A 12,614-nucleotide genomic window follows, 5' to 3' on the forward strand; every position below is an offset into this window, starting at 1 on the left:
AAAGAGAGAGAGGGAGGCAGAGCTACAGGGGATCTCCTCGAGATCTCCCCATATTTGGAGTGATAAGGAGCAGGGCTTCCCTGAGAGCGGAGCGAGAGGGCGCCGGGCTAGAAAGGGTTCTCATAGTGATTCCTCTCTAGCCAAGAGAGTGGATGGGGCTAGAGGGTAGATTCCGCTTTTGGGGAGGCCCCTATCTCTCCAAATATGGGGAGATCTCTAGAAGATCCCCCATAGCTCCGTCCCCTCTCTCTCCTTGCTATTGGAGATTCCTGCAGCCCTGCAGGCTGTTTCGCGATCTTCTCCCATTGATTTCGGGGATGACGCTGCTGTCGATGGTCTCATGAAAAACAATGGGTGACATTGCTAAAAGAAAGAACATGCTTCGATTTGTTTTCTGCATCGAAACACGGTGCCATGCAGAAAAACATTGTAAATGTAAATGAACCCATTCAAAAGAATGGGTTTCATATCTATGCGAGATTTGTGTGTCTCACAATGCAGAAATCTCGCACAGTTTTCTCGCCAGTGTGCAGGAGCCCTTACAGAACTTTCCTACGTAAGGCCGTATTTTCTCGGACGATAGTGAATTGTGTCCAACATTCTCAGGTGCAACTTGTATCGCACAGCGCACGGAAAACAGAAGACCATCAGCCCTTAAAGGGGTTTGTCCACAATTATTTTAAAAAATGAACTGTGTTTGCAAAAACAGCGCCACGTCTGTCCTTGGGCTGTGTCTGGTGTAGCAGTCCAGCTCCATTCACTTCAATGGGAATAAAATGCAGACACGGCTCATGAACAAATGTGGCGCTGTTTCTTGAAGAAAAAAAAAACAGCAACCCCCCTTTTTCCTAGTCACAGACAAATCCCTTTAAGTTTGTGGATAGGTGCGCAGGTCATAAAACAACACGTAAACCCCAAATGCCATGTTTGTATTTTTACAGTCCAATACCAGTTAATAATGAAGAAGCTATGAATCATCATAAGCAATCACTCCTGCTGTATAAATTAGAAATGTAAGCCTCAAGTGTTTGGTAAAACTACAGGGTTTTTTCCAAATACATATGAGGATTTGCTTATTTGATTACAACTGCACAGTGAATGCAAATCAGCAGTGATTCATTGCAACCAACCAAGTCTCAGGTGAAAGACTGGATTGCTATGGAGATCAGCTCTTGTATGCATAGTGAACCAATTAATTTAAAGTGTAACCCTAGGCAAAAAAAACTAAATCTTTAGCTTTTGCCCAGAGCACACATGGCTGTGAAGATTTGCTTACGAGGCTGATGCTTTTCTGGAGATCCCCAATTCTCTGCTATCTATTGCAGCTGCAGTCTGTGCCATCCATGATCGCCAGTAGCACTTCTGTGGCCCAGTTTAGTGTCGCCATAGTAAGTACTCCAAGTACCAACTACCGTGGTTAGCAGGCGGGAGATTTTCTATACAAACTCCCAGGTGGAACGTGACGATGTTGCTCCGCTGTCATGGCTAGCTCAGAATTCAGCTGCAATCTAATGGAGGACAACGGGGACTCTCCAGAATAGCTTCACTCAGGTAAGTGAAACTTTGCAAACATATAGAGATCTATAAATCTGAAGACTTTTCTGATTTTGCCCCAAGTTTTGCTCTAAAGCAGTGTTTCCCAACTCCAGTCCTCACGGACCCCCAACAGGTCAGATTTTCAGGATTTCCTCGGTATTGCACAGGTGATGTAATTATTATCTTCACCTCAGACATTGCCACAGGTGTTCTCTCTATAGGATATTCTAAAAACCTGACCTGTTGGAGGTCTCTAAGGACTGGAGTTGGGAAACACTGCTATAAAGGGTTTTTTCCCATCACAACACATTATTCCCTATCCACATGATAGGGGATTACTTAGTGATCATAGGGGGTCCGACCACTGGGACCTCCACCAATCCTGAGATTTCAGCCAACATCAGTGGTTCCTTTCTAATTTGTTTGGTGGGTTTTAAAGGGTCTTAATAAAAGTATTTTAAATTTTACCCCTCATTGATTTGCTGGAAATCTCTGTGTTTTGGGGTATTGGTAAAACAAAGCAGATACATGAAGATCTGTTTGTCCAAACTGACTAACTAGTATGGCTTTGTCCAAGAACAGTCACACTGGCCAACTGAGTGTCCTGGAGTTGATCAGGTTGACACGCAAGTTTGCAGTAAATTATCATTGGGCTGTCCAAAGGAGTTGTCTATGTTCCGATTTAAAAGGGATTGTGCCAAAATATAAAGTTATTCCTTATCCACAAGATAGTTATTCCCTATGATCTCTGGGAGTCTGACCACTGGGTCCTCTACCGATCAGAAGAAAGGGAGTTTCGAAGGACCTCACATGAATGGAGTGGAGGTCACGCTCCCTTTATTTCAACAAAAGTGTCGGAAATTGCTGAGTACAAGTACTCTGCAATCTCTGGCTCTCCCAATGAAAGGAATGGAGCATCAGGCACATGCATGACCACACTTCATTCTGTGATCTTCAGGCCCCTTATACTCAGGATCAGAAGGTTCCCAGTGGTCTGACCCCCACTAATCGTAAAGTCATCTCCTAGCCTGTGCATAGCAGAAAAATTTTGGCTTGGCACAAACCTTTAAGCTTGCCAAAGACATGCAACTGGTCAATCTGATTATGAACCTGGCAGACCGAACTGGTACATCAAGGACATAGGAGCACAAATTTTAAAGTCCCTCTGGCGCAAAATTTGCAAGGTTTTAACTTTTTGTGCTGGCCACGCACTTTTCTGAAAAGTGCTTAGGTCTTGTTGAGTGAGGGCGTGACTGCTCCATACCAATAGATATATAATTTATGGCAGAAACTGGCATAAATTATACCAAAAATGTACGCCAGGTCAGATCTGGCATATGTTTCTGTGTAGAAAAGGGACTTAGAAGCTCGGCATGGGTCATAAATAAAGTGAAAACCAATGCCAAAAGGCATTAACCCCTATATCAAACTCGCTTCTCAGTATAAGCAATTTGCCATCCCTGAGGATGTCAGGGAGTTGGCAAACATGTTGGGAGGCTAACAGTATTTTTAGCAGTTTGTTTGGCTGTGTTTTGCCCTTTGCCATGACTGCTTGTTTAATGATCCCCCTTGATACTGAAGAGGGAGTTTGAATCTTCCACTTGGTTCATAGGGAGCTTAGGGCAGTTTTCCATCTGCATTTGGGTATATCACATGATGATTTATGCCCTTTTTCTTGTATATGATCCTTTGCCTTCGATTGTGAACAGATCTTTCAAGCTGCTTCCTATACAGGAGGATGGAGTTTGAATCTTCCACACTGGGAAATAGGGCAAATCTCATACAGGCGTTTTACCTAATGAGTGAATTTGTTTCAGGCAGCCTGCAATCTGGATTTTTAACCTTTATCAAGTGAATTTGAATTTATATCTAATAAAGGTTATATTTTAGGGAACTTGGTCCAGGGATTAATGCCTTAGGCATTTGTTTATACTTTAATACATTTCTATGTAGGCACACAAAGGTCCAGGATGCACCTAATACAGAGGTGTATGTTGACGTTTCTCGGCTCCAATGCAAAATCTGTAACGGGGCCGCCAAATATAATGCTTTATTAATAGTACTGGATTCCCTATATGGAGAAGAGAGGTCTTATGGGCACCCTAAGGCTCCTGGGCCCGGGTGCAACCGCATCCCCTATAGTTACGCCCCTGACCTAATACATGAAGAGGTGTGTGCCTCTTCTTATATTAGGTGCAGCATGCGCCAGGGAAAATTATACAAATCCTGTATAGTACATTACCCCGATGGTTAAAAAAAAAAAAAGGAAAAAGGTGGACGAAATGCACTTATGTCCGTGTGAATGAGCCCTTACACAAAGATGCTGCAGCAGCTAACTAGTGTTTACTGTGTCTAAATAGTTAAAGGAAACTTGTCACACAGTCCATGCTACCAAAACTATAGGCAGCATGAATGTGAGACCACTATGCCCAATGCCCTCATGTATCTGTTAGTCTGAAATGCTGCCCTGTTTCAGGAAAAACACAATTTGAAGTTGGACTTATAATGGGGTTCTGAGTCAACGAGGCAGGCCGTACCGGCCTCTCCCCACCTGCAACATGTTGACCGACAGCTCTATCTCCTTTTGTATATAGGGTCACACAGAGTAATTAATCGTTGGAAGGTGCAAACAAGTCACTTGCTTTCCAATAGCATCCGTTGAAATTTATTTGGTGAAGGTTTCATCGTAGTTTGTTCAGTCCATCGTTGGTCTGTCAGGGGAGTCTGGAATCGCCTGAGAATGGTGTGCGAATGACAGAACGACTAGCAAGCAACTAATGATTTTTAGGAACAATTAAAAATAAGGAAAATTACCATTCAATCGTTGGCTGTGTTTACACTGAACGATTGTCCTTCGTTTTTGCATGATTCAACGTTTTATGAACGATAATTGTTCTGCACGAAAGAACCCTAAAGCATTTGCCATGTTACAGACATCAAGAATATTTACCCTATAACAGACTTTTGTATCATCATTGGTGACACCAATGTTTTGGCTATGTACCTGGTTTTCCCTTATACTGTCCATACGCTGGCAACGTTCTCCATTTGTGTCTTTTTGCTTGATAAAGGAGGCTGATGAGGCCATAGACCCCAAAATGCATCCTATATTTCATAGTTCTGCTGTACCACAATAAAGTTCCTGATGTTTCGGTGTGAAACTGGAAGGCTGCAGTTAAACAGTGATCTTGGATTTCGGGGGCAAGAGTGAGAGCAACTATTTTCCCCTGGGAAGTGAAGATTTACCCTTCTCTTCCTCACCACTTTCCTTATATTTGTGCCTTCAATCGAGCGCTGATCACTCATAGTTGCCACAGTCTATAAAAGACTTTGTGTGCTTCTACACAGAGTGATAGTTATTCACTTACAGTTAAGGTTATTAACTAGTTTTTGAAAAACCAACATTTGCCTGTTTACAACAAATAAATTAATCAACCAGCGACTATTTTTAGGCGAGCTGTAACAAAGCGACTAGTGAAGGAATTCTCGCTCGTCACATCAGTGGCCGTATTTATAAGGAAAAACTGTTGCTTCCATTCGAGCTATGGAGCAACTATTTGGACAATACCGGTAGTTATCAAGTGTAAAGGAGCTCCTAGTCGAAAAGATTCTCCCTCAAGAATTAATTGGTTTATCATTGTGTGTATTCGATTATAAGGAGCATGCAACATTTTCTGTATTATTTCTTTAAAAAAAGACAATTCAGCTTTACAGGCGCCATATACAGAACACTGTACAAGGCTTATGAATGAAGACGGGAAGAATATTTGAGTCTTTAGATTTCCCGTGAATATAAAACAAGGCAGATCTCAGCTGTTTTTTAAGAAATGGAGGATCATAGAATGAAATATTCACAACGTGTTATGAATAAACTAATAAGGCAATAATAAGGCAATTCAAATAGATTCTGCGGCTTTTTCCATCTGGACCTCCGAGCAGGATATTTTCGTATCTGTAAGGCCATAATGTTTTCTGTTGCAAATGTCAACAATTTAATAAAGATTTCTTCAGCAGAAGAATATCAGATTCCTAAAGCAAATTCTATACAGAGATTCAAGGCAGTCAGAGACAATGATTTGTTCAGTGCCAAGAATAAATGATTCCTTACGGCTTTCCTGTTACTCCTCATATGTGAGCAGTAAGCAATGTCACCTTAATTTACTGCGACTTTCCAGGGAAATGTTGCTTATGCGCCAGCCCATGGGATAGAACTAGAATGCATTTTGCCTTCTGGATAAATGGTGACCACGTCCCTCTAAGATTGAAGCGACAATAGCTCAAGGCTCCAAAAAAATGCAATGCTATCCTATTTATATCCAAAGTCAGATGAAAAGCAAGAGATACAGCAGATACTGACATTGTCAGAAAATACATGAACTTTAATTGGTAATAGCACAAAAAAATATCAACTTCTAGGAAAACAGACATGGTTTTAACAGAAGATCACGTAATACTGTAAGTCTAAATAGGGGTGAAGTATGTGTCCTTGGTACCAGGTGAGTGAAGAAGTAGAGAGATTCGATGCACCAATGCAACCAGTAGCAATAATAAAGGGGTTGTTCCAATGGAGACCCCCATCTATTTGCAAGAGTTAGTGGAGAGAGCAAGTGGAATTAGAATACTGGAAATGGTATTATCATTGCAGGAAGTGGCATCACATATGGGCACTACGCTTTAAAAAGGCCAGGTAAGATTGAGCTGTATCATTTCTTAAACTACTATGGCTTACACTGGCTTACACTTGTATGTTGCTGGGACAATTGCATAGGAGCTACTAGTAATGGTGCAACCTTTTTGGAACTTACATGTGGTTATTAACCCTTTGCAATCCAATTTTGGATTCAGAGTTTTCTAGGGGGCTTTCTCTTTCTGCCATTGTACAACGGCGCCATCTGCTGGCTACAGCCAGTACTGCGGTAAGGGACATGCTGGAGAGGCCCCCGACAACAGAGCGGCCAGTAATCTACAGTAAGAATACCCTGCCGGACGGCTTCCGACATCGGAGCTGTACAGACTTCAATCAGAATGTCTTTAGACGTCAGACAGTGGATTGGAAAGGGTTAAATTGTATGGAAACAACTCTGGCAGGAAAGCAATAGGCCCTTGGGTTGGTAGTAACTTATTAGTAGAACTAAGTAAATATTTGCTCAATTTTGTGGTACTTTGGTACTTTGCCTGGTCACGTGGAAAGAAAGCTTGTCAAGTTAAGCTTTTGATTGTGTTGGTAGAGAACCAAATTACACTTTAGCACTACGTGAGAGATGTCTAGCTTTATTTCCTCAGTCCATGGCTGAGAGAGGTCATTCATTTAAATCATACACTAATATTTGTAATAACCAAAAATGAAGAATGATGCAGTAGGGTTTTTTTCGCCTGAAAATGTTTTCTGAACTTATAAGGACTACAGCAATACCTATATGGGACTGTATTTCAGCATCATGACTACAACTAATTCACAAAACATATGACACCTACCGAACATGACCTAAACATAATGGAGAACTTGGGAACAATGCAGTGTCAACAGATTCTGAAGTTGACACGATACCAGACAGAATCTCTTCTCACTGAGCTACTCAACAATTCCTCCGCAGAAGCCGCTAACTAAGGGGCCTTTTACACAGGACAACTTGTCAGGCAGGTCATCCCAGTGATAATAGTTCTTAAGCTTTTACATGGGACCAAGCATCACCAGAAAATGCGGGCAGAGCAGGCTGGGGATCGTTCTCCGTTCAGTCGGGGCACGCATTTACACTGGACACAGGAATTTGAACAATTTATCAGCCAGTGAACAAGGGCCCTTAGTTCCTTTACTCCTGAAATGCTTTGCCTTGATTGGCTAATTAGCCCCATCTCTACTTTCCTATGCAAACCTGGTCTTAGCATCCATCTACATTCTCTCGGCCCCTGGACTTTGAATCCAGACCACGACCATAGAAGTATTTTCAGGGAATAAGGCAGAGTTCACACGCAGCAACTTGAGGTTCCATTGTTTGTCTCCATCCTAGGAGCCAAGCAATGGAAAAACCAGAAGTGCTGAATCCAGCAATGGTGCCAGGCAGACCCTTTGCACTATAATGGGGTCCATCTGGCTTCCAGCATACCCTCCCTCTGGCATTTTCTGCGAGATCTGTGTTGGAAGCTCAGAGTATAGCCTCCAGTGCAGATTACAGATATGAACGTAGTCTGATTCACCAACAAAAACTCAGGAACTGTATCAGGAGAGGAGTTTAAGAAAACTCATAACAGGACAGCTGAAAATTGTTAATGCATTCTAAGCAAAAATATGAAGCAAGTACAAAGCCATTGGATGTGTTTTACCTTTGTGCTAGGGCTGTTTTAAGTTTATCATTCTCAGTCTTCAGCTCCGAGTCAGGAACACCACCATGGCAAGCCTTTTCATCATCTGTTCCGTTCACACTGGATGCTTGAGTAGATGATGGAGTTTCCCGTCCCGATTCCTGAAAGTACATGAATAAATTTAATCTGAAGAGTCAGCAACAAAGGATAACATAAATTACCACTAATATAAGTTCATATGGTGTTTCATAGTAAGCTGCCAGACACAGATAATTGAAAAGCATGACCTTCAGGGAATGGTTATCACCCAGCGACATAAGGCGGACAAACACAGTAGATGTTAATTTGTGGGTCCAGACACTCATCTAATGGCTATGGGGGACTCTCAACTCTTCGCTAACGGTAGATGTCAGAATAGATAAAGTCAGGGTAATTGAAGTTCAACTACCATCCCTATTGTTCTCCGGAGATGAGAAGCTGCCAGAAGGTGTCTAGCAGTAGGTTTTCTACCCGCATTACATTCAGAACAGATGTATGCTTGGTTGGGTGTGCATGTCTGTGTGGGTATTCAGTGAGATAGCTGCCAGTCAATCGCTATTTAATGTGTATAGGCACCAAAACATCAGTCCGAATATTTTTAAACTCTCCTTAAATTTTTTTTCCACCTCCTATGCCACCTTCTAGGATACCAGGGTGCGTCAAAATTAACCCAGAATTACCAAGTATGTATGATATATCAGAGAAGTGTATTGTAATATGTACTCCTTAATATATTGTATTCCCTTATACAACAGACTACAAAATTCTGCAGCTTTCCCCATACTTAATTTAAAACTCACAAGGGCTACCAAGCTAAATCTAAGGTTAACCTCTGCATATCTTCAAGCGAATTTCAGGTATGCGGGGTCGCCTGAAGAGGTTAGGGCAGGATTCCGCATGTGGAATCTGACCCACCTGTGTGCATGCGGCCTAACAAGGAGCAAAAACCCAGAAACAACCTGTCTGTACATGGTTATCTTTACCCTTCCAGATTTTCAACCACTTGATGCTTTTGGACATACATGTATGTCCTTCTGTGTCAGGTTTTGCATGAAGTCGTATCGTGCACCGATCCCGCTCCATACACAGCAGGTACCAGCTGTCTTTGACAACTAACACCTGCCGGCAACACTTCCATTTATCACGGCTGTTAAGGCCCAATGTCCACTGCCCAATTGACATTGCGGACGGGCCTAGGATGCCGCAGAAAAGCAGGAGTTTAAAAAAAACCAAAAAAAAAACTCTACTGCACATATGCGGCGGTGCACCAGTCGGCACTGATCCGCACTGAAGACCCAGATGGGTAGGGTCGGATTCCTGTATTCCTAATTTTAAAAAATTTCAAAACATACTGTATATTTGATGCCGTTGAATCCGCAAAATCTAATCTATCAAAATAATGGAAGATTTATTCTGCATGGTAAATGTCAACGGAAAAAAAAACAAAACAGAATGACAGAATTACATTTTTTTGGTCACCCAGCCTCCAAGAAAAGTTTTAATAAAAAGTGATCTGCTTCAGGAACACAATGAGATGTGTTTAAGAGCAGCTGCGCTCTCAGCATTACCACTTAATACCCATCCATCTACCTATCCATTCACCTATCTACTCAGACACCTCCAGTTACACACAAGGGCCAGTAGTTCAGCATATAAAAGCCTTGGTGCAATAATGGTTAATGCATGTACAGAATACTGAAGCAGTTTAAGGTTTTTCCTTCAAAAAGTATGTGATTTGATTTCAAAGACAGGCATCTTCCAGAAGAGAAATCCTTGCCTGTCAGTATGTAAGCTCTAAAAATGATAGGAATTACTGAAGGATTTGCAGGCTTTCATGTTGTTTTATGAAGCTGTGTTAATAAGGATGGAACAAGAGTATGACTTCCGATTTGGCAGATGCAGAAAAATCTGGAGACCAAGCTGTTAAATGATCTGTGAAGATTTGGGGAGGGTGGGAGGGGGGTCCGTTGAACAGTGCGTGCTCCTGAAATACCAGACAAGTAACTAGTTTTTTGTAAAGATCACAAGGGCAAAATGATCAGTAGTCCTCTTCATAGCATATATAATGAGGAGGAAGGAGGAAGAAATAAATTACCCAAAATATATACAAATTAACACAGTCCTATAGAAATAAGTCTAGAAAGAAAGGCATCCACCTGTCCTTAGTCCTCTCCATTCTCAACGGCAATGGAGGAATTTGTAGTCTAGAATGCATAGGCTTCAATAATAGATCCTTAGGGACAACATTAGATGTATCCATAGAGTCAAACCTCTCCATCCTGTATACCAATAGTTCGTCTTTTCCCCTACATTAGCTCAGAGGTTGGAAAAAGTATGGTTAAGAGCTTATAAAAGTTATATTTGTTGCTTTTATGTTCAAATTTACAAGCAAAGCCCATAACATTATATCAGGGACTACAGCATTCTGCTATAAGGGACTAAGTGACCAGCTGATAAAAGCATAATCCAACCCAATACTTGAAGAAGTTTTCCAACACTATCTACAGAGTTACTTTTTTACTAAATCTAGAGTTACTAGCATAGAACAACAAGATTACTGTCAATCTACAAAAACTCGTTGCCTGAGGTAGTCTAGTATGATCCAGGACCACGTTCTACAGTACGACTTACATAAAAGTATGCCACAGGTCATGAAACATTTACGTGAAACATGATGACATGTTTAATGGTGCATATTCACCAGCCTTCTCATGCATTTATTCATATTAATCATGAAGCTTTTATATTCGAAGAAGAAACACTCCATTAAATTCACATAGCGCCAAAATGTCAAAGATTACCAATGGCATCTGTTTGGAACAATTAAACCAACCACAACAAAGACTCGGAATTGTAAGATATGAAGGGATATTATTATAATATTACAATTACATTCCAGAGTCTTCAGAACATTTAAGGACTCGTTCACAGCAGCATTTTGCTTTCCGTTTAACGGATCCATTACTTTAATTGAAAAAGGCACCAAAATCAGTTTAAAACGGAACCAGATGGAAACCATCCGGTAAACAGAATACTGGGCCATTTTTATTAGCTGAATCTGCTTACATCCGTTTATAACTGATCATTCGGTATTCTTTAGTCTTTCTTCCCTTACTAAGCATGCTTATTTAACCCTTTCCAATCCACTGTCTGACCTCTAAAGACATTATAATTTAAGGCTGTACAGCTCCACTGTTGGAAGACATCCGTCGGGGTTCTCTTACTGTATATTGCCAGCCTCTCTGTCAGAGCCTATCGAACGTGTCACCTCATGCAGTACTGGCTTTAGCCAGCAGCTAGCGCCGTTGTATAACGGCAGAAAAAGAGTAAGCCCCCCTAGGAAAACCAGGATAGAAATTGGATTGGAAAGGGTTAAAACTGAATGATAAAATGAACAAAAACAGAACCAAATGTAAACCTTTTCGTTAAGTTCCGTCACCCTATAATGCAAGAAAAAAAAAAATTGAAGGGTCCATTCTGTTTGATACTTGTTTTCTTAGTGGAAAGCGAAGGCGCTGTATTCTGCGCTATTGTTTCTGTTAAACTGAGAACCTTGTTACAAATGGCAACTTTATATCACAGTGCCTCCATACTGTTTCCATTAGGCACCCATAAACAACTAGTCCCATTTATGCCAGTGGAAATATAAACAACTGTTACCCACCTGCATGCGTGTTCACATTGTATAAAAATGCAAACAGCCCGGGTAAATCTTCACACGAGAAATACAAATGCCCCTCAGCATTATAACATGGCATGACTAGCGTGCTAAAAATATACAGTGGGCATAAATATTTTAAGCAGCAGGATGTTATTTACAAATAGTATACAAATTTTCCCGGCATGTAATCGTTTTCTTCCCAGCGAGTACTAGGTGGGCGTCCCACAGTCAGTCCTGGTTGCCATAGTAACACTTTAAAACAAGGCTCACAGTCCGGATTCCAACGCGGTTTGCCTAGTTCCTTATTTTCAATGTACTTTTTAATTTTTCCACACTTTTAAAATGGATCACTGTGTAAGAGTTTTGCACCGTTTATGTATAATCTGTATAATTTTCACTGCTGGAAATGTTATAGACTAAATATAACCTGAAATCATATGAGCCATATATTAGATATGCTACATTATAAAAAGCACAAATGTTCTGCCTTGTGCATAGTAACTCCTTTAGGACTAGTCCGTCTTCAGTTTCGTTTTTTTTAATCTAACTGCTGCAGTGACACCTCCGTGCTGTGCCAGCCATTGCACTGGTTGTCCATCCACTAGAGTACAATTTTAACTCATCACTCTCATCCATAAAGCTCTCCACCGCCCCATATCTTCTCATTCATCGCTGTCTACCCCCCTACCCATGCTCTCCGCTCGGCTAATGACCTTACACTAAATTCTGCCATAGTCCGAACCTCCCATTCCCACCTCTAATACTTTACTAGGGCTGCATCAGTTCTCTGGAATGTGCTAACCCAGAATATAAAGTTCATCCTCAAGACCCATAATAATAGGATAGGCCCTATAGGGAATAAAGGCTGCCCTACATACAGGTTCCACCACAGTGGATTAAGAGGCTCAAATGCTGGGCCCACCTGTCTCAGAATAAAGAGGGTATAATGACCTGAAATATGCAGATTTGGAAGTGAATTATCCATGCAGATTCTGACACAGATTTTACAGTGTTACTTCGGTTTTGGAAGGCAAAACAGATGTCTGAGCAGACCTGAGGGCGTATTAAAATCTGCAAA

General features: G+C 41.3%; 1 protein-coding gene across 1 annotated transcript in view; it reads right to left on the reverse strand.

Moving 5' to 3' along the window:
• HOMER2 (homer scaffold protein 2) overlaps nucleotides 1–12,614 on the reverse strand; it is a 167,871-nt gene that overhangs the window by 44,076 nt on the left and 111,181 nt on the right. Inside the window, exon 5 of the mRNA XM_066592666.1 lies at nucleotides 7,858–7,997. Within this exon, the coding sequence (XP_066448763.1) occupies nucleotides 7,858–7,997 (140 nt within the window). The remainder of the gene's footprint in view (nucleotides 1–7,857; nucleotides 7,998–12,614) is intronic.

The sequence above is a fragment of the Eleutherodactylus coqui genome, chromosome 2 (genome assembly GCF_035609145.1).
Source record: "Eleutherodactylus coqui strain aEleCoq1 chromosome 2, aEleCoq1.hap1, whole genome shotgun sequence".
Lineage (NCBI taxonomy): Eukaryota > Metazoa > Chordata > Amphibia > Anura > Eleutherodactylidae > Eleutherodactylus > Eleutherodactylus coqui.